Source organism: Hypanus sabinus, chromosome 7 (genome assembly GCF_030144855.1).
Source record: "Hypanus sabinus isolate sHypSab1 chromosome 7, sHypSab1.hap1, whole genome shotgun sequence".
In the NCBI taxonomy this organism is placed as follows: Eukaryota; Metazoa; Chordata; class Chondrichthyes; order Myliobatiformes; family Dasyatidae; genus Hypanus; species Hypanus sabinus.
Window position 1 is genome coordinate 128,458,472 of NC_082712.1, and position 20,351 is coordinate 128,478,822.

At 39.6% G+C, this 20,351-nt stretch overlaps 1 protein-coding gene across 3 annotated transcripts in view; it reads left to right on the forward strand.

Annotated features, from left to right (window-relative positions):
* LOC132397172 (anoctamin-9-like) overlaps window positions 1-20,351 on the forward strand; it is a 111,656-nt gene that overhangs the window by 68,944 nt on the left and 22,361 nt on the right. For all 3 annotated transcript variants that reach the window (XM_059975574.1, XM_059975576.1, XM_059975577.1), the window contains exons 15-17: window positions 7,344-7,455; window positions 16,425-16,482; window positions 19,904-20,001. In XM_059975574.1, coding sequence (XP_059831557.1) covers window positions 7,344-7,455; window positions 16,425-16,482; window positions 19,904-20,001 — 268 coding nt within the window. The remainder of the gene's footprint in view (window positions 1-7,343; window positions 7,456-16,424; window positions 16,483-19,903; window positions 20,002-20,351) is intronic.

Here is a 20,351-nt window from a genome sequence, read left to right on the forward strand (position 1 = left end):
CAACCTGATTCTCCCAATCCTCCTGCATATTGCAATCCCCATGACCTTCATCTTTTCTCTATGGCCTTTTTAGTTGCCTTTTGTTGGTTTTTAAAGGCTTCCCAACCCTCTACCTTCCCACTAGTTTTTGCTATATTATATTCTCTCTTTTGCCTCATCCACTGTTTCAACTAATCTTCATCTTTAGGATGTATTTTTCCTGTGCCCTCCAAAATGCTTTCAGAAACTTCAGCCATTGTTGTTCATACAATATAAAAGAGCTCGAGCCATAGTGAGAAAAGTAGTGAGCAGGGCAAAGAAAATATATTGGAGAATGTATTGTGATAGCATAGGGAAAGATATCCAGGGAGGGGAAGTTTGGGTTATGATATGCAAAATGGATTGGATTTAGAAAACTTGATGCATTGTCAATTATATATAGTGGGGTAAAGGTTTCAGGTACTGACTCTGAACAACAGAATTATTTGCAAAACCATACTGTATCTCAGTGTACATAATTCAGCAATTTATGTAAAGAAGAGATGTTTTATTGAGTAACAGTTTTGGCAAACAATTCTCAGATTGCTGAGAAAAAAACTGCTCCAGTTCCTGTTTGGATGTTGAATTTATATTGGCTGACTTAAAAGGACTATTAATAGTTCTGGTCAAACATAACCTGGGAATGATGATATTTGTTATAATATGTTTACATGGTTATCCAGTTTGAAACTTATGTTGGTCTTGGAATTCTTTAATACAATATGGCCTAAAGGAACACTTCCTCCTTCCTGGAAATCAGCAGTTGTTATCCCTATATTGAAACCTGTTAAGGGATCAATCAGATCCTTCCAATTTTACTGAGAGTTCACAGGTACAGTATGTAGATAATGGAATGAATGGTTATAGCAAGGCTTTCTTATTTTGTGGAAAGTACAGTCCACCCTCTGTATCCATGGGGGTTTGGTTCCAGGAAAATTAACTGTATACCAAACTGGATTTTGTAAAGGGAGAATGATCATAGACTCGGTTTTAAGTTTGGAATCTGGTATTCATGAGGACCAAGTTAATAAAGAATCAGTTTGGTTTGATGTAGAGAAAGCTTGACAGTTGGGAGTTTAACATCCAAGGATACATGTTGTATCAAAAGGGCAGAGGGGGTGGAGTGGCTCTGTTGGTAAAGATAAAATCAAATACTTAGAAGGAGGTGACATAGGATTAGAAGATGTGGAATCGTTATGGGTAGCTAAGAAACTGCAAAGGTGAAAAGACCTTGATGGGAGATAAATATATATATATATATATATATATATATATATAGGTTTCCAAACAGTAGCCAGGATGTAGGCTACAAATTACAATAGGAGATATAAATCTCATGTCAAAAGGGCAATATTATGATAGCCATGCGGGATTACAGTATGCAGGAAGATTGGGAAAAGCTGGTTGGTGCTGGATCCCAAGAGAAAGAATTTATAGAATGCCTACAAGTTGGCTTTTTAGAGCAACTTGTGGTTGAGCCCACTAGGCGAAAGGCAATTCTCGATTGGGTGTTGTCTAATAAACAGATTTGATTAGGGATCTTAAGGTAAAGGAAATTTAGGAAAGAATAATCATAATATGATTGACTTCACCCTGCAAGCTAAAGTTAGATATATCAGTATTACAGTGGAGTAAAGAGAATTATGGAGGCATGACAGAGGAGCGGGCCAAAATTGATTGGAAGAGGACACTAACAGGGATGACGGCAAAATAGAAATAGCTGGGATTTCTAGGAGAAATTCAGAAGGTGCAGGAAAGGTTGATCTCAAAGAAGAAGTATTCTAAAGATAGGTTCAGAAGTGTCAGGGGGCAGAAGTTAGTGCAATTGCTATTACGAGGGAGAAGGTGCTTGGGATGCTGAAAAAGTCTAAAGGTAGACAAGTCACCTGGACCAGGTGGAAACCTACATCCTTGAGTTCTGAAAGAGGAAGCTGAAGAGATTGTGGGGGCATTAGTAATGATTTTTCAAGAATCACTAGACTCTGGAATAGCTCTGGAGGAATGGTAAGTTGCAAATGTCACTCCACTCCTTAAGAAGGAAGGGAGGCAGAAGAAAATTATTGGCCAGTTAGTCTGAGCTCAGTGGATGGGAAGATGAAGGATGAGGTACTTGAAGGCACATGATAAAATGGACCAAATTCAGCATGGTTTCCTCAATGGAAAATCTTGCCTGTCAAATCTGTTTGAATTCTTTGAGAAAATAGCAAGCTGGTTAGACAAAGGAGAATCGATGGATGTTTAGAAGGCCTTTGATAAGGTGCCACACATGAAGCTGCTTAACAAGAGACTACGGTATTACAGGAAAGACACTAGCATGGATAGAGGTCTGTCTGATTGGCAGGAGGCAAAGAATAGGAATAAAGGGAGCCTTTTCTGGTTGGCTGCCAGAGACTAGTGGTGTTCCACTGGGGTCAGTGTTAAGACTGCTTCTTTTTACATATATGTCAATGATTTGGCCAAGTTTGTGGACAAAACAAAGATAGGTGGAGGGGCGGGTAGTTTTGAAGAAGCAGAGAAGCTGTAAAAAGACTTACACAGATTAAGAGTATGGGCAAAGAAGAGACAGATGAAATACTGTGTTATCATTCAATCCTCATGCAGGATTCCCTAAAGGTTAACTTGCAGGTTGAGTCAATGGTCAGGAAGGCAAATGCAATGTTATCATTCATTTTGAGAGGACTAGAATATAAAAACAAGGCTGTAATGTTGAAGCTTTATAAAGCATTGGTGAGGCCTCACTTGGAGTATTGAGAGAAGTTTTGGGCTGCTAATCAAAGAAAGGGTGTGCTGACATTGGAGAGGGTTCAATGGAGGTTCATGAGAATGATTCTGGAATTAAAGAGTTATCATATGATGGATTTGATGGCTCTGGACATACTCACTGGAATTCAGAAGAATGAGGGAAGATCTCATTGAAACCTACCAAATGTTAAAAGGCGTAGATAGAGTGGATGTGGAGAGGATGTTTCCTATAGTGGGGAACCTAGGACTAGAGGGCTCAACCTCAGAATAGAGGTCCATTTAGAAGCCATGGGTTCTGAAGGAGGTGGCTTTGGAGATTGTGGAGGCATTGGAAATAATCTTCCAGGAATCAATAGACTCTGGCATGGTTCCAGAGGACTGGAAGGTCGCAAGTGTAGTTCCGCTGTTTAAGAAAGGAGGGAGGCAGCAAAAAGAAAATTACAGACCTATTAGTCTGGCATCGGTAGTTGGAAAGTTATTGCAGTTGATCCTCAAGGACAAGGTTATGAAATACCTTAAGGTGCATGACAAGATAGCCCCAAGCCAGCATGGTTTCATAAAGGGAAGATCCTGCCTGATCAACCTACTGGAATTTTTTGAGGTAATCTCAAATAAGATTGACAAGGGAGAGGCTGTGGATGTTGTGTATTTGGATTTTCAAAAGGCCTTTGATAAGGTGCCGCATAAGAGGCTGCTTAGTAAGATGAGAGCCCATGAAATTACAGGAAAGATATTGGAATGGGTGGAGCAGTTGACTGATAGGCAGAAAGCAAAGGGTGGGAATAAAGAGATCCTATTCTGGTTGGTTGCTGGTTACTAGTGATGTTCCGCAGGGGTTGGTGTTGGGGCCGTTTCTTTTTATCGACTGTATATCGATGATTTAGATCATGGATTAAATGGTTTTGTGGCTAAGTTTGCGGATGACACCAAGATAGGTGGAGGAGCAAGAAGTGTTGAAGAAACGGAAAGGTTGCAGAAAGACTTGGGCAGTTTAGGAGAGTGGGCAAAGAAATGGCAGATGTGATACAATGTTGAGAAATGTACATTTGTACATTTTGGAAGAAGAAATAATCGGGCAGATTATTATTTAGATGGGGAGAAAATTCAAAAATTGGAAGTGCAAAGTGACTTGGGGGTCCTCATGCAGGATACCCTAAAGGTTAACCACCAGGTTGGATTGGCAGTAAGGAAAGCAAATGCTCTGTTGGCATTCATTTCAAGAGGAATAGAGTATAAGAGTAAGGAGGTGTTGATGAGGCTCTATGGGGCACTGGTGAGTCCTCATTTGGAATACTGTGTGCAGTTTTGGGCCCCCTATCTTAGAAGGGATGTACTGATGTTGGAGAGAGTTCAGGAAAGATTTATGAGGATGATTCCTGGAATGCAGGGGCTAACATATGAGGAGCGTTTGTTGGCTCTTGGATTGTATTCATTAGAGTATAGAAGAATGAGAGGGGATCTCATAGAAACATTTCAAATGTTGAAAGGGTTGGACAGAGTAGATGTGAAAAGTCTGTTTCCCTTGGTGGGTGAGTCCAGGACAAGGGGCCACAGTCTTAGAATTAGAGGGTACCCATTTAAAACAGAGATGAGGAGAAATTTTGTTAGCCAGAGGGTCGTGGATTTATGGAATTCGTTGCCACATACAGCTGTGGAGGCCCGATCATTGAGAGTGTTTAAGGAGGAGACTGATAGGTATCTAATTTGTCAGGGTATCAAGGGATATGGGGAAAAAACCAGAAATTGGAACTAGATGGGAAAATAGTTTAGCTCATAATGGAGTGGTGGTGCAGACTCGATGGGCTGAATGGCCTACTTCTGCTCCTTTGTCTTGTGACTTAGTACGAAGATGAGGTGGCATTTCTTCAGCTAGAATCCGGTGAATCTTTGCAATTCATTGCTACAGGCAGCTGTGGAGGCCAGGACATTGGGTGTATTTAAGGTTCTTGATTCATCAGGGCATGAAAAGTTGTGGCCTGAAAGATTATGGTGAGAAGGAAGAGGAATGGGGTTAAGCAGGAAAATGGATAAGACATGATGAAATGGTGGAGCAGAAGAGGTGAATGACCTAATTCTGCTCCTATTGGTCCTTGTGGTCTTAGTATAAAGCCATTGCTCATTATGAGGTGAATAGCATGTCTTTTCACCCTGGGACTTTGTCAAAACTCATATTGTTACTATTCAACCATGCCAAACTGTACTTGTGTACGGCCAGGTCTTGCTGTCCCAGAGCTGCACAAGGCCACCTTCTAATGTGTTCTCCAGTAAAAATATATTATGTTTTGTCTGAATGTTGCAGCTACTGGGTAATACTGTCTGTCATCACTAAGGGAGGGAAGCATTAAGGGAATAAGCAAGGAAATCAATGATTTACATAATGAGATACAATAGGGTCTTTTAAGAGACTCCTGGAGAGGCATATGGAGCTCGGAAAAATAGAGGGCTATGGTAATTTCTTAGGTAAGGACATGTTCGGCACAGCTTTGTGGGCTGCAGGGCCTGTATTGTGCTGTAGGTTTTCTATGTTTCTATGAGATCATTTTATTTAAAAATTTAGTTTAGAGAGATATTTTTGGTGGCTTTTTGCTTTGCAGCCAAGTAGATAGTGACAGACTGAAGATGTGTAATTTTTGGTGAATTGATTTATTATTATCATATTTAATTAGTGCCAGGTTGAGAGGATTGCAACCCCATGCCCCTATTTTTGGTTTTGCTTGGTAACAAACTCTTTCTCTTTGTTTGGCATGGAGAAGGTCAATAAGAATTTGACACCCAATCCCAGCTCTCCTCCAGGCAATGGGTGGGTTGCTTTAGCACATCAAATTTTATATAGCAGGAAGACTTTAATTGTCTGCATGTGACTTGGTCTCTGTAATGGGGTTACTATGCACAAAATAAGAACCTAACTTTTCAATCAGTGGATATGCAACTATTTAACTAATGGTTGGCTATGAGCATCCACCTTCATGATTTTCTACATAGGGTTACACACCAACTGCACACTGAAGTTTGGTGATCCAGGAGGAACTAATATTGGTCACCAGCAAAGCAATGTTTTGCGGTGGTGCTCTGCACTATTGAGATCTTCATTTTAGTGAAGCTGCAAGTTCTCTCTCCCAGCTGGTTTCTATGAAGAGGGTATAAAATGTATTTCTTTCTCTTTGAATAGAGGCTGAGGAAGCACCCTTACCTAATAGTAGATGGCAATCTACATAAACTTCCAACTCTGCCATGGAAGGAGCCAGATATATGGCTACAATAACTATCAAACACTATCAATGTGAGCAATATTTGGCATGTTTAACCAATTATAGGTTTACTGTAGCATAAATATCCCTCACAGAAAGTTTGCAATACCAATCCATAGAGATTTTGGGGATTTAGTAGAGAACTCAAGCATTTGTATAATCATGCCAGTAGACAGAAAAAGACTCAATCAGTTAATTTATTATGCAGTTTATAAAATGATTAAACAGCTCCGGTTGCAGCATTGGAAAGAAAGGTTTCACGCCACTGTTGAGCATGTGATTAACTCTGAGATTAGAGTAAAGATTGTGACACTATCAAGCTCCAAAACAGTAACCCTGATATAAGTCCTTCACTGTTATGCTCCAAAATAGTAACATTAATATTGATCCTACAAACTTATATACAGCCTATAAAACAAGCACTTTTGAGGCTGGCAGGTTAGATTGGCTGGCTGCTGCAAGGCTGCAGCTATATTCTGCTGTGCGGGAACTAGGGATGTGGCCCACATTTTTGACCTGCAAACTGCTTGGCTTATGAAAGTTCACAGGAACCCAGCCTTAACCCAGTGAGGACGTATCAAATTAGTCTGCATATTTCTAGTGGATGTTCATTGTGTATATGTTCACACTTACATTATGGTATCAGGGCCACATGCATGTAAATGTGCATGCCTATAACTCAATTTCAGCACTAGTAGTACATAGAAATGTCAAAGAAAGTTATTAAAGAGCTAAAGTTCTCACTGTGAGTGTTGTCACACTTTGTATAAGAAGATATATAGTATAATCTGCTATAAAAGTCTAGATATGCTGGAAATCTGAAATAAAAGAGAAAATGGTAGAAACACTCAGCAGGATAGGCAGCAACAAGAGTCCCAGACATGAAATGATTAAAGATTTGCTTTATTTGTCACATGTATATCAAAGAATACAGTGAAATGCATCATTTGCATCAAATCAAATCAATGAGGATTGTGCTGAGCAGCCTGCAAGGGTCGCCACATTTCTGGTGCCAAAATAGCATACTGACAACTCACTAACCCTAATCATACGTCTTTGAATGTGGGAGGAAACTGGAGCATCGGAGGAACCCCACATGGTCATTACAGGCAGTGGCGGGAATTGAACCCTGATCACAGAGATCAGTGGCGCTGTGAGGGATGTGCTATCTGCTACCTTACCATTCCACCTAATGTTGACTGTTTCCAAGGATGGTGCCTAACCTACCTATTTTTGTTTTTATGTACAGTTTGTTTTGTCTTTCCAGGCTGAACTTTGGGAAAATGATTGAATCTTGTAAAATATTGCATACTTATAACCGTCTGTTATTTGCAGAATGCCCGCGCACAATATTGGCAGGAGAAAACAGCTTCACCGTAAAAATGTTCACATTCCAGTTCTTAACAATGTTTTCATCCATCATTTACATTGCATTTTTCCTAGGGAGGTGAGTAGTAACAAATGGTCTTGTGGGTAAATATGTACTATGATGGAGCCAAAATGTATTCTTTTTCTATAATTTCACTGACTCTTTTACTCTGTCTGGAACCTGCTAAACTTTATACCTGTAAAAACAACACAGATACTTAAGAAATAGAAGCAGAAATAGACCAACTGACTCCTTGCATCAGCTCCCCCATTCACAGGGAATGTGGTTGATCGTTTACCTCAGTATCATTTTCCTGCAGCAATTCCATGCTCCATGCTCATTAATACTCAAAAATCTATTGATCTCTCTCTTGTATACACTAGGTAAATGAGGTGCCACAGTCCTCAAGTACAGTATTCCTAACATTGGACCCTCGCAAAAAACGTCTAAAAATGTATTTTCATTCCTGACGCTTGAATGGCCACGTTTAAGGAAACGAGCAGTCAACATTTCAGGCCGAGACGTTGACTGCTTGTTTCCATGGATGCTGCCTGACCTGCTGAGTTCCTCCAGCTTGTTTGTATGTGTTGATTTGACCACAGCATCTGCAGTGTACTTTGTGTGTCTCTTATTTTAAGACTGATCATGGTTCAAGACAAAACATTCAGGGAAACCAGCCCTTTATATAGTCTGTCAAGCTCCATAAAAGCTCCATAAAAATATTATGTGTCTATAAAAACATTTTCATTCTTCTAAACTTAGGGAAATACAAGCCCAGTTTAACATATCCTTATAAGATAATCAATCAATCAATCTGGTAACTCTTCCTTATGGTTAATTTCTTGAAGCATATCTTTTCTGAGGAAAGGAGATCAAACTGCTTCAGTTTTGCTGGATCCTATATAACTACAAAAAGAAATCTTTACACTTGTACTCAAATCCTCTGGCTAGAGAGGCTGGCATATCTTCCCAAGTGCCTACTGCAATTTTCAATGATTCATGTACAAAATTTTCTGAATCTCTCTGAACACTATCACATATAATCTTTCACTAATTCAAAATATTCATTTCATCTACTTTTTCCACCAAATATGATGATTTATCATTGTTCTGCTTTATATTCCGTTTTCCATGTTCTTGCTTGTTAATTTAATCTGTCTATACCAATTTGATGCTTCCCTCCATTCTCCTCTACTGCCCACTTTATACTAAAAGCAAATTTGAATCTATTTCACTGATCATTTATCCAGAACACATATTTAAGTTCTGAACATTTGGCATCCCAACACTAATGTATTTAGTTTAACTAACTTCCAACCCATTTATTCCTACTGCCCATTCTCCACCTATATGAAGACATTACTCCTAATCTCATATGGTCTAACTTCAATAACCTCAAGTGGCACTTTATTGAAAGCTTTAGGAAAGTCTAAGTACACCATATCCTCATTTATTCTTCTTAAAACCTCAGAATTCTCAAAGAACTTTGCCAAATTTAAATTTCCTATGTTCTATCTATATTAATGCTACACAACCCCATTGATATTTTCTGAGTGTCCTGTTACAATTTACTTAGGAATGCATTTTATGATTTTTCTTTGCGACTGATGTCAGTCTAATCTTTTGTCCAGAATCAGGTTTAAAGTATCTGGTTTCTTGAATGGTTCCTCAACATATTTAGAAAAGTAGTTACTATATATTCAAGAATTCACCCTCCATATTCTTGCAGTTAATTGGTTTGCTCAGAGCAGATGGAAAATAATGACCATTATTACTGTATTGTATTATGACATGTGTTTCTAAATTTTGGATTTGTATTTTGTCCTCTCTTGGCAAGCTTATGGAAACTTGTGTTATTGTTATCAAATATAGAATACAGGAAAGTACAGCAGAGGAAAAGGTCATTTGGCTCATTCTGTATGTGCTGAAAATGATGCTAAGCGAAACTAAATCTTTTCTACCTACACATGGTTGACATCATTTCCTGCATATTCATGTGCCCATCTAAAGACTCTTAAATGCCAGTATCATATTTGCTTCAACCATTGCCTCTGGCAGTCCATTCCAAGCTCCTACACCCTTTGTGTTAAAATAATGACCTGCATATCTACTTCAAAACTATCATCTTCCCATCACCTCTCAAGCCTTGAATGCATGACCTATATTGTTTGACATTTCTATCCAGGGAAGAGAAAAAGATTCTGACTGTCCAACCTAACTCTGCCTCTCTTAATTTTATAAATGTCTATCAGGTGTCCCCTTACCATACAACACTTGAGAGAAAACAAAGTTTATCTAACTTCTCATTATAGATTCTACCCTCTAATCCAAGCAGCATCCTGATAAAGACCTTCTGTACTTTTCCCACAACTTCTATAGGAAGTAGTGGGCAACCAAATTTCACACAATACTCCAAGAGTAGCCTAACTAAAGCTTTATACAGCTGCAACATGATTTTTATATTTAGTGCTCCAAAAATTGAAGACTTCTTCTTTTCCCCTACCTGCTTGTGTGGCTCCTTTCAGAGATCTGTGCTCTTGCATCCCAATATCCCTCTGTACATCAATGCTGTTAAGGGTCCTGCCAATAACTGTATGCTTTCCCCTTTCAGTGGATCTCCCTAAAAGCCTGGATTAAACTCTCACTTCTCCACTCATATCTGTAACTGACCTATAACCTTCTGTATACTTTGACATTTTTCCACTGTCAACAAGCTCCACTAATCTGTGTCATATGCAGATCTACTAACCCATCCATCTATATTTTCATTTAAGTAATTTATATATAACACACACAGCAGAGGTCTCAGCATTGATCATTGTGGAACACCACTAATCACAGACTTCCAGCTAGAATACAAGACTTCAACCGTTATCCTCTGTCTTCCACGGGTATGTCAATTCTGAATCTAAACTACCAATAACCTATGGATCCTATGCATTTTAATCTTCTGTATCGGCCTATCATGAGGGACCTTGTCAAATGCTTTATCAAACTACATATAGACAGTATCCACTGCCCTATCCTCATCAATCATTTTGTCACCAACTCAACAAAACTTAATTAAGTTTGTAGGACATGAACTGCCCTGCACAAAGCCATACCGACTCTCCTTAATTAGGCTATGCTTTTCCAAATGCTCATAAGCCCAATCCCTAAGAAGCCTCCCCAAAAGCTTCCTATTATCCTGGGTATCTGCCCCTTTTTGTCTTCAACTAAACTGTTTTGACTTCTTCAGCGACACACAAAGTCTCTGGAGGAGCTCAATGAGTCAGGCAGCATCTATGGAGGAAACATCTGCTGTCCATTTCCCTCCATAGATGCTGCCTGATCTGCTGAGTTCCTCCAGTACTTTTAGAAGTTGCTCCAGATTTCCAGAATTTGCATTTTCTTGTGTCTCTGATTTGACATCATGATTTTCAAAGCTAAGATCCTTTACCTCTGCTGCCTTTATCTCATCATTTTCCAATTGCTTTTCACTTCCAACAAGTAAGTCTCCTTAAATATTGAAATCAAAAACCTTGGTTAGTTTTCAACCACATCCCTGAATGGCTATTAGATCTTATACATTTGTTTCTATTTGTGCTATTAATTCACAAAAAATGTCATGGCAGTGCTAGAGGGCTCGTCCACTGATGCAACATGGGTAGAACTGAGAAAAAAAAGGATGGCCATGTTAATGAGACTATACTAAGGACATCCCAATAGCCAGAGGGATTTAATGGAGCAAATTTGTAGAGATAGCAACATTTGCAAGAAATAAAAGGTTGTGATAGTGGGTGATTTTAACTTTCCACAATACTGGGACTCCCATAAAGTAAACGAACTAGATGGGACAGGGTTTTTCAAATGTGGTCAGGAAAGTTTCCTATATCAATATATAGAGATCCCAACTAGAGATAGTCTGACCTTGGATGTCCTGTTGTGGAATGAGATAGGGTAGGTGATATAACTGTCTATAGGGGAACACCTTGGATCTTGTGATCATAATTTCATTATTTGCAAGATAGTTATGTCGAAGGATAGGACTGATCCTTGGGTTGAAATTCTAAATTGTGGAAAGGCCAATTTTGATGGCATCAAAAAGTTTCTGGCAGACTTAGATAGGGATAGGTTGTTTTCCGGCAAAGAGTACTTGGTTACTGGAAGGCCTTTAAGTAAAATACTGAGAACACAGAATCTAGTTGTTCCTTTAGGATAAAAGGCAAGGGTAACAGGTTTAGTGAACCTTGTTAATCAAGGGATATTGAGGCTCTGATAAAGAAAAAGAAGAGTCACATATCTGGTATAGATAGTTAGGATCAAATGAGGCACTGGAGTATAAAAATGCTAACAGACACTTAAGAGAGAAAACAGGAGGGCCAGAAGGTGACATAAGATTGCACTGCCAGACAAGGTGAAAGAGAATCCCAAGGGCTTCTATGGCTATATTAAGAGCAAAAGGATAGGAAGGGACAAAATTGGCCCTCTTGAACATGGTCATCACTTCATGGAGCTGAAAGAGATGGTGAAGATCTTAAGTGAATTTTTTGCACATCTATTTACTCAGGAGACAAATACATAGTCTATAGAACTGTGCAAAAGGGTAGTGAGGTCATGGACTGTATCCAGATTACAGAAGAGAAGGTTCTTGCTGTCTTGAATTTTGGGTGAATAATTCCCCAGGACCTGACAAGATGTACCCTCAGACCTTGTGGGAGGCTCGTGCAGAAATTGCAGGATCCCTGGAGTGGTATTTAAATTGTTCTTAGCCATGGGTAACGTTTCCAGAGTACAAAAGAATAAAGTTGAACTGTTGTTCAAGAAAAGTTCTAAGAATATACCAGGAAATTATAGGCCTGTGATCCTGATGTCAGTCATGGTAAAAGCATCGAAACGTATCACAAGAGACAGTATATATAAGTGTTTGGATAGACAGAGCCTGATTAGAGATAGTCAGTATGGCTTTGTCCATGGCAGGTCATTTCTAACTGATCTTAAAGAGTTTGTTGAGGAGGTTACAAAGGAAGTTGATGAAGAAAAGAGAGTAGGCATTGACTACTTGGACTTTACCAAAGTATTTGATAAAGTTCCAGTGGAAGGCTGGTCCAGAAGATAAGTAGCTTGGCATTTGGGACGAAGTAATAAATTGGATTCAACATTGAGTGAGTGGAAGAAGCTAAAGAATGGTTGTAGACAATTATCTCTAGACATTTTCCCTTTAAGTTGGGTAAAACTAGGTTAAAGGTGAAAGTTGAAATATTTAAGAGGAATCTGGGGGGGGTGGGGGTGGCAGCCTTCTTCACTTGGAGGGTGGTGGAAAAAGCTTCCAGCAAAAGTGATAGTAGTGGATTCATTGCAACATTTAAGAAATGTTTGGATAGATACGAGAATGTAAGGGCATGAAGGACTAGCAGACCAGGCCATCACAGATTAGATGTGCTGAAGGGTCTATTTCTGTGCTGTAGTGCTGTATGACTCTAATTCACTTATCTTGTTGCAAATGTTAAATATATTTAGATAAAGAGCCTTCTACTTTATCCATTTTGTTATTCTAGTTATAGTTACATTATTTTTACTTATTTCAATAATTTGTATTTGAGATACAGTGCAGAACAGGCCCCTATGGCCCTTCGAGGCGCTCCACCCATTAACCCACCGATTTAACTCTAGCCTAATCACGGGACAATCTACAAAGACCAATTAACCAATTAACTAGCATGTCTTTCAATTGCGGGAGGAAACTGGAGCACCCAAAGGAAGCCCATGTGCACACAGGAAGGAATGTACAAACTTGCTTACAGAGGGCACTGGAATTGAACTCCAAAACTCCACAATTCGAGGCGTTTGAAGCACTGCTCTAACCGCTAGAACATAGAACATACAGTACAGTATAGGTCCTTCAGGCCACGATATTGTGCTGATGTTTTAACCTACTCAAAGATCAATCTAATGCTTCCATCCTAAATAGCATTCCATTTTTCTATCATCCATGTGCCTTGCTAAGAGTTGCTTAAATGTCCCTAATACATCTACCTCTACCACTACCCCTGGCAGAGTGTTCCCTGCACCCACCACTCTGTGTAAAGAACCTACCTCTGACATCCCTCTATAATTTCCTCCAATCATCTTAAAGTTATGCTCCCCTAGTACTAGCCATTTCCACCTCAGGAAAAAGTCTCTGTCTATCCACATGCCTCTTTATCATCTTGTACACTTCTATAGTCACCTCTCTGCACTTCCTTTACTGCAGAGAGAAAAGCCTTAGCTCACTCAACCTATCCTCATAAGATATGCCTCCAGTTCAGGCAGTGTCCTGGTAAATTTCCTCTACACCATCTCTAAAGCCTTCATATCCTTCCTATAATGAGGAGTCCAAAACAGAATACAACATTCCAAGTCTAGTCTAACCAGGGTTTTATAGAGCTGCAACATTACCTTACGGCTTTTGAACTCAATACCCAGACAAAAGAAGATCAATGCACCACATGCCTTCCTACAACCCTATCAACTTGTGAGGCAACTTTGAGGGTCTATAATTCCCAGGGTTATCCCAACTCCCTATCTTGAATATAGGAATAACATTTGTCAACCTCCAATCATCTACTCCTGTGGCCAGTGAGGATACAAAGATCATTGCCCAGGTGCAGCAATCTCTTCCCTTGCTTCCTTTAGTGACCTGAGGTATATAACACCTCAGCCCGGGGACTTATATATCCTAAAGTTCCAGCAGATCTTCTTTCTTAATGTTGAAATGTTCAAGCATTTACTCTGCCCACACAATCATCAAGATCCCCATCACTGGTGAATACCGAAGCACTCATTAAGGACCTCCCTACTTCCTCCAATTCCAGGCACATTTCCTCTACCATCCCTGATTGGTGCTACCCTCACTCTGGCCATCCTCCTGTTCTTCAAATATGTGTAGAACACCTTAATTGTACTTACCAAGGCCGTCTCATGCCCTTTCTATCTCTCTCAAGTCAATCCCTCTTGGCTACCTTGTAACTCTCCAGAACCCTGTCTGATATTTGCTTTCTAAACCTTAAGCAAGCTTCTTTTTTACTCTTGACTAGATGCTCCACATCTCTTGCAAACCATGGTCCCTTCACCCTACCACCCTTCCCTTGCCTCAAAGGGTCAAATCTAAACAGAATCCCCTAAACTACCTCCACGTACTTACTGTGCGTTTTCCTGAGTCCATCCATTCCCTATTTATGCTCTGAAGTTCCTGCCTAATAGCATCATAATTCTTCCTCCCCCAATTAAATAGTTTCACATATCGTCTGTTCCCATCCCTCTCCAAGGAAATAGTAAAAGTCAGATGTGTTGTGGTCACTGTCCCCAAAATGCTCTTCCACTGAGTAACCTGACATCTGACCTGGTTCATTGCATAGCACTGGATCCAGTACGCCCATTTCTCTGGTTGGTATGTGTGTCTAGTCAGTAATCCTTCCTGGACACACTTAACCAATTCCGCCCCATCTAAAACTTTGGCACTAAGAAGTTGAAGTCACCCATGACAACAACCCTGTTATTTTTGCACCATTCTAAAATCTGCAACCCGATCTGTTCCTCAGTGTCTCTGTTGTTATTGAGGATCTATAGAATAGTTCCAACAGTGATTGCTTACTTCCTGTTTCTGACTTCCACCCATACCTAATCAGTAAATAATACCTTCATGACATCTTTTCTTTCTACAGTTGTGATACTATCCCTCATTAGTAATTCCACTTCACCATTTCTTTGTCTCCTTCCTTAACCCTTTTAAAACATCTAAACTCCAGAACATCCAGCACCCACCTCTGCCAACATCATCATGTACTGACCCATGCTCTAAATTCATCATCTTTGTTCTTAATATTACTTGCATTTAAATAGATACATTTCAATCCATCCCACTGACTGTAATTTTGCTCTACCAACTGCCTGTTCTTCCTCAGAGTCCCTCTACAAGCTGCATCTACCTGTTTACCAACTGCCCCATCTCTGACCTATAGCTCTGGTTCCTAAAACCTTTTACGAGTAAAACTTTCTTCCAAACATTTTTATCTACGAACCTAGTTATTTATTTCAATAGCCAGTGGCTTTAGTCCAATTTAAGAGCCTATGCCAATTGAACAGCTCTCTCTTTACCCAATATCGATGCCAATGCTACGTCAATCTTTTAGCCATACATTCAACTCAATAATCTATTTACTTTATGCAAAGTTTTATGTTATCCATGGTAATCAGAGATTACTGTCTTTTATAATAAACAGTGTGGTGAGTGTAAACCTTGCCGTTAGGTAGCTCAATTGAGGGTATGTCTTTACTATATTAGCCAATCAATGGCCTAGATCCCCCACTCATTTGTGAAACATCACTTGTCTTTGAAGCTTGTTCTTACCTGGACACCATCTGCCTCCAGGATCATTAATCCCTCCTGGCTGATGAGGCTGAAAATAGTGCAGAGCATTGTAAACCAAAATTGGCTTGTTCCAGGCAAAATTGCTCTGAGAACTTATTTAGCCACAGACTTTATAAATGGCAAAGTTATCAAAGGGAAGGAATGTATGTAGAGGTCACTGTATTTGCAACTATTCAAGTGTGTTCTAAAGCTATTAAAATAATATCAATGGGGTGCCAAGATAGCATAGAGGTTAGTGCAACATTATTACAGCTTGGGGCATCAGAATTTGGAGTTCAGTTCTGGCATCCTCTGTAAGAAATTTGTATGTTCTTCTCATGAGCGTGTGGGTTTCCTCTGGGTCTGGTTTCCTCTCACAGTCCAAAGATGTACTGATTAGTAGGTTAATTGGTCATTGTAAATTATCCTGTGGTTAGGCTAGGTTTAAATTGGTGGGTTACTGGGTGGTGCAGCTTGTTGGGCCAGAATACCTCCTCTGTGCGGTATCTCTAAATAAAATAAAACATTTAAATTCTTAATTTAAAAAAAATATGGAAATGTTTCACCAAGTGATGATCAACTGCATATCTGATGAAAGTGTTGTGAGATGCATAATACAGTGAGTGTATAACAGTATAGAGTAGAATCTCACCTTAAGTATTTGTTTTCTCTCTATTAGGATTAATGGTCATCCAAGTAATTATGTGAGAATAGCAAGTCAGTGGCGTCTAGAGGAGGTGAGTGTTAATTTATCGATCCATATTTTTCATACAACTCAGAATACTATAAGTTATAAAATATCAATAATATCTGCTGAGACAGGAACACATCAATAATCTGCCCTAATTCATGAACCCATGATAGATAAGTATTAGTCTTCACCTTTTTCTTCAGATGGTGTTCCTTTTAAGTGGTTTCTCACACACTTTTCTCACTTACCTAATTTTCTACCATTTCTGGCCTAGCAGATCCGTTTCCCTGGACTGGACAGCATATGTAAATGTGGTAGTAATATGTCATATTCATCTTCACTTCTGCCTGTGAAGGGGACGATTTTTTTCAAAGCACATGGACAGCACATTACTGCAGTTGGTAGTACTTTTGTTTCACAACTTCAGTTACCCATATTCTTTTCTGACCACCAATGCTGTATGTGTGGAGTTTGCATGTTCTCCCTCTGAATGCTCCTATTTCCCCGGGCCAAAGATATGCAATTTTGCCATTATAAATTAACCCTCGTGTGCAGGTAAGTGAATGGGATTGTTTTGTGAACCAACATAAATTCCTTCTTTTATGGTGTAAGGAAGATGGAATAAAATTATAAGGGTTTCCCTGGAAAAAGTTAATACTACTATAAGGATGCTTTTGTGATTCATTTAAAGCTGTCTCATGCATAAGGTAGTATGATGATGTAGATACAGGCATTGTTTCCACCCATTCTATATTGTTGAAGATCACATTGTACAACTGTGTGGATGGGAGTATTTCTTCACAGGGTGCGTGTGAAGCGTCTAGTGCAGTATCGTAGTTCCTGCATGCTGTATGCTGCATCGTGCTCTACTTGCTACTCTCTGCTTACAGCTATTGCAGTTGGCTAGCCTTCTCAACAGAGGGTGAAAAGAGGGGCCGAGTGTCTAAGCCTCCATCTGCCAGTAGAGAGCCTCTCCACCACCAAGACCCCTGCAGTGCCTCCTCGGGGCCACACGTGGAAACTAGGTATTTTACAGTCCCAGGTTAAACTACAGGGGATCTCAGAGCAGCAGTGAGCCCCAGCGACGTGGTATGCAGGCCCACCACTATGTGAATACGCCCTGGAGCCTGTCAACCATTGTCCCAGCTATGGGTAAATAGCCCCACTGCCTTGTGGTAAGTCTGTTGAGACAAGGCTAAGGGAGCGCATCCTGACAGAAAAGCAATGTGCTGGCAGTGTGCAATAGGCGGGCCTTAACAGACCAAGGTCCCAGCAGCCTCCTGAAGCCAAGATGTGATCACCTGGGACCACCCTTGTCACCGGGATTTACCTCATCATGGTGAAGATAGTGCTACTGGGGATGGCACACCCCCTGAGGCACTTTAATGTCTTCTTTGCGCAGGTCTCCACCTCTGATCACAGTGAACAATACCTACGACTATGAATACGGGGGTCTTTTTATTTTAAAAGCAGGCATTGAGATTTAACTCTTTAGTCTTTTCAGCATAGGAGGCAATGTCTACTTACACTCTAAATAGCAATATCTTCCTCCAGATCATGAACATCTTCAATACAATTGGATAGTGTGTGTTAACCTATACCTTCATGCCTGGCTTTCCATCTAATATTATTTCATATATTTGTTCCTAGGCTGTGAACAACACAGGCACAAGGCACATTTCTAGCCTAAGCTAGGTCAATTATTGCACTGAAAATAATCATTTTTTGATTCCACAGTTAGGGAATTTCATGCTTTTGTTCTGTGTTGCTAATGCTGTAGATAGTTGTCTTAGGATGGGTATGAGTTAGGATTTGCATGATGCTGCTACTGCCTTTGATAACATAATCATGTACTGAAAGGTCATGTCAGAGTAAAGTTGTTGAGGATAATGCAGATAGTTGCATAGAACATAGAACAGTACGGCACTGGAACCTTGACCACAGAGAAAACCTCAACCCACAATGTTGTGCCAAACCAGCTAAAACACAAATATAAACACCCAAACACTAATCCCTTCTACATACACAATGTCTACATCTCGCTATCTTTCTCACATTCATAAGAAAAGTTTCTTAAAAGCCTCTAATGTATTTGCCTCTATCACCAAGCCAGGCAGTGCATTTCAGGCATCCATCACTCTGAATCAAAAACTTACCCATCAACCTACCCCCTCTCACCTTCAATGCATGCTCTCTGGCATTACACATTTCAATCCCGGTAAACAAATACTTCCTGTCTATCTACCTACACCTCACATAATCTTACAAACCTCTATTGGATCTACCCTCAGCCTCAGCCACTCCAGAGAAAACAACCTGTTTATCTAGATCTCATGACAGCACATATCCTCCAAACCAGGCAGCATCCTGGTAAACATCTTCTGCACCTTCTCTAAAGGCTCAAAGTCCTTCCTATCGTGGGGTGATCAGAACTTTATGGAATACAATGGTTGCATTGTAAATACAGAGTTCATTGCAAATCAGTAATGAAGAAAGCTGCTGAAGCTTTTTGAGTGTTGCTGCATTTACATTCTGGCTACAAAATAGTGAACATTCCAGTCAATCCTAAGGATAAAGAAAACATGCTTACAAGGCTGGAAATAAATCAGTCAAGGAACACTTAATCTATATCTATCCCTGAATTCACAATGTTATTCAGATCATTCTTGAGACTGGCATGGATCTGCTTGATTATTGAAGAAAATAGGCAGTGCCTGAACAGTCCTGACTTTATACAGAAGTCATTGGTAAGGAAGCTGAAGGTTGAAGAGACCCTGCAATTAGATTCCTATATCGGATAAAGCTGAAACAACTGTATCACTCTAACTCCTTCCCATTGAAGCATAAATAACAAACTTCACTCTTTAAACTCTGTAAGATATTTATATCTTACAACTGGGACATTTTGCTCTCATTAATACAAATGTCCAAGTAGATATATTGATAACAACTGGATTACAGTATTAACATCTTTTCAGTAATAATACTAAAATGAAAGATCTGCACAAAACTGCCCACAAATACCAGATGAGAAGGGGAAACACAGATTCATTAAGACCTACCTACAGTAAAATGTACTCATAAAAAATGCCCCTTATTGCCTTTGCATGCAATCTCTTTTTGCTTAATTTATTCCCCAGGTGTAGACATTGCATGAATTGAATCAATCTTATTGGTAAATCTAGATTTGCAGATTGGCCAAAGGGGACTGTTAGCTGTTCCTGAAAGAGTTTACAGAACTTAATGGGTTTTTATGTTCATGTAGTTGCTTGTGATCTCAATTAATGATATCCTGCTTCCAGGTACAAATAATGTTTTGAATTTGGGTTCTATATTGCCACTGTGGAGCTAGAAACTGAGTCTCCAGATCAATTGTACTTGATCCTGGATATCAGTCCAGTAAAATAGGCATTATGCAACCATAAGTGGAAGACAGGAATAATAGTCCATGTTCTTATTCTTTTTAGTGTCATCCAAGTGGCTGCATGACAGATCTCTTCATTCAAATGGCAGTTGTCATGTTACTGAAGCAACTACTGAGCAGCTGTGTGGAGTACTCTGTCCCGTAAGTTATCCTTTCTCAATAATAAATCTACTAATCACAGAATGTTACATAGAGGATGGCAATTGTATTGGGATCAAATTATTTATAATCTAAAGGATATGATACTGGGTACCCAATTTCATAGTAGCCTGCAGAAATGAGCTTTGGTCAATATTTTCTATTTGACGTTATAAATCATTAGGTGACAATCATAAAGTAAATGAAAAAATCCTTCATATCCTTGAATTTATATGCTATATTATCATACAGCTTTAAAAAGGCACAATACTCATATTTAGAGATATGTGTGCCTGAGGACATTTTAAATATCTCTGCTAGGACCCTTGCAATTTCTGTATAAGCCTCCCACA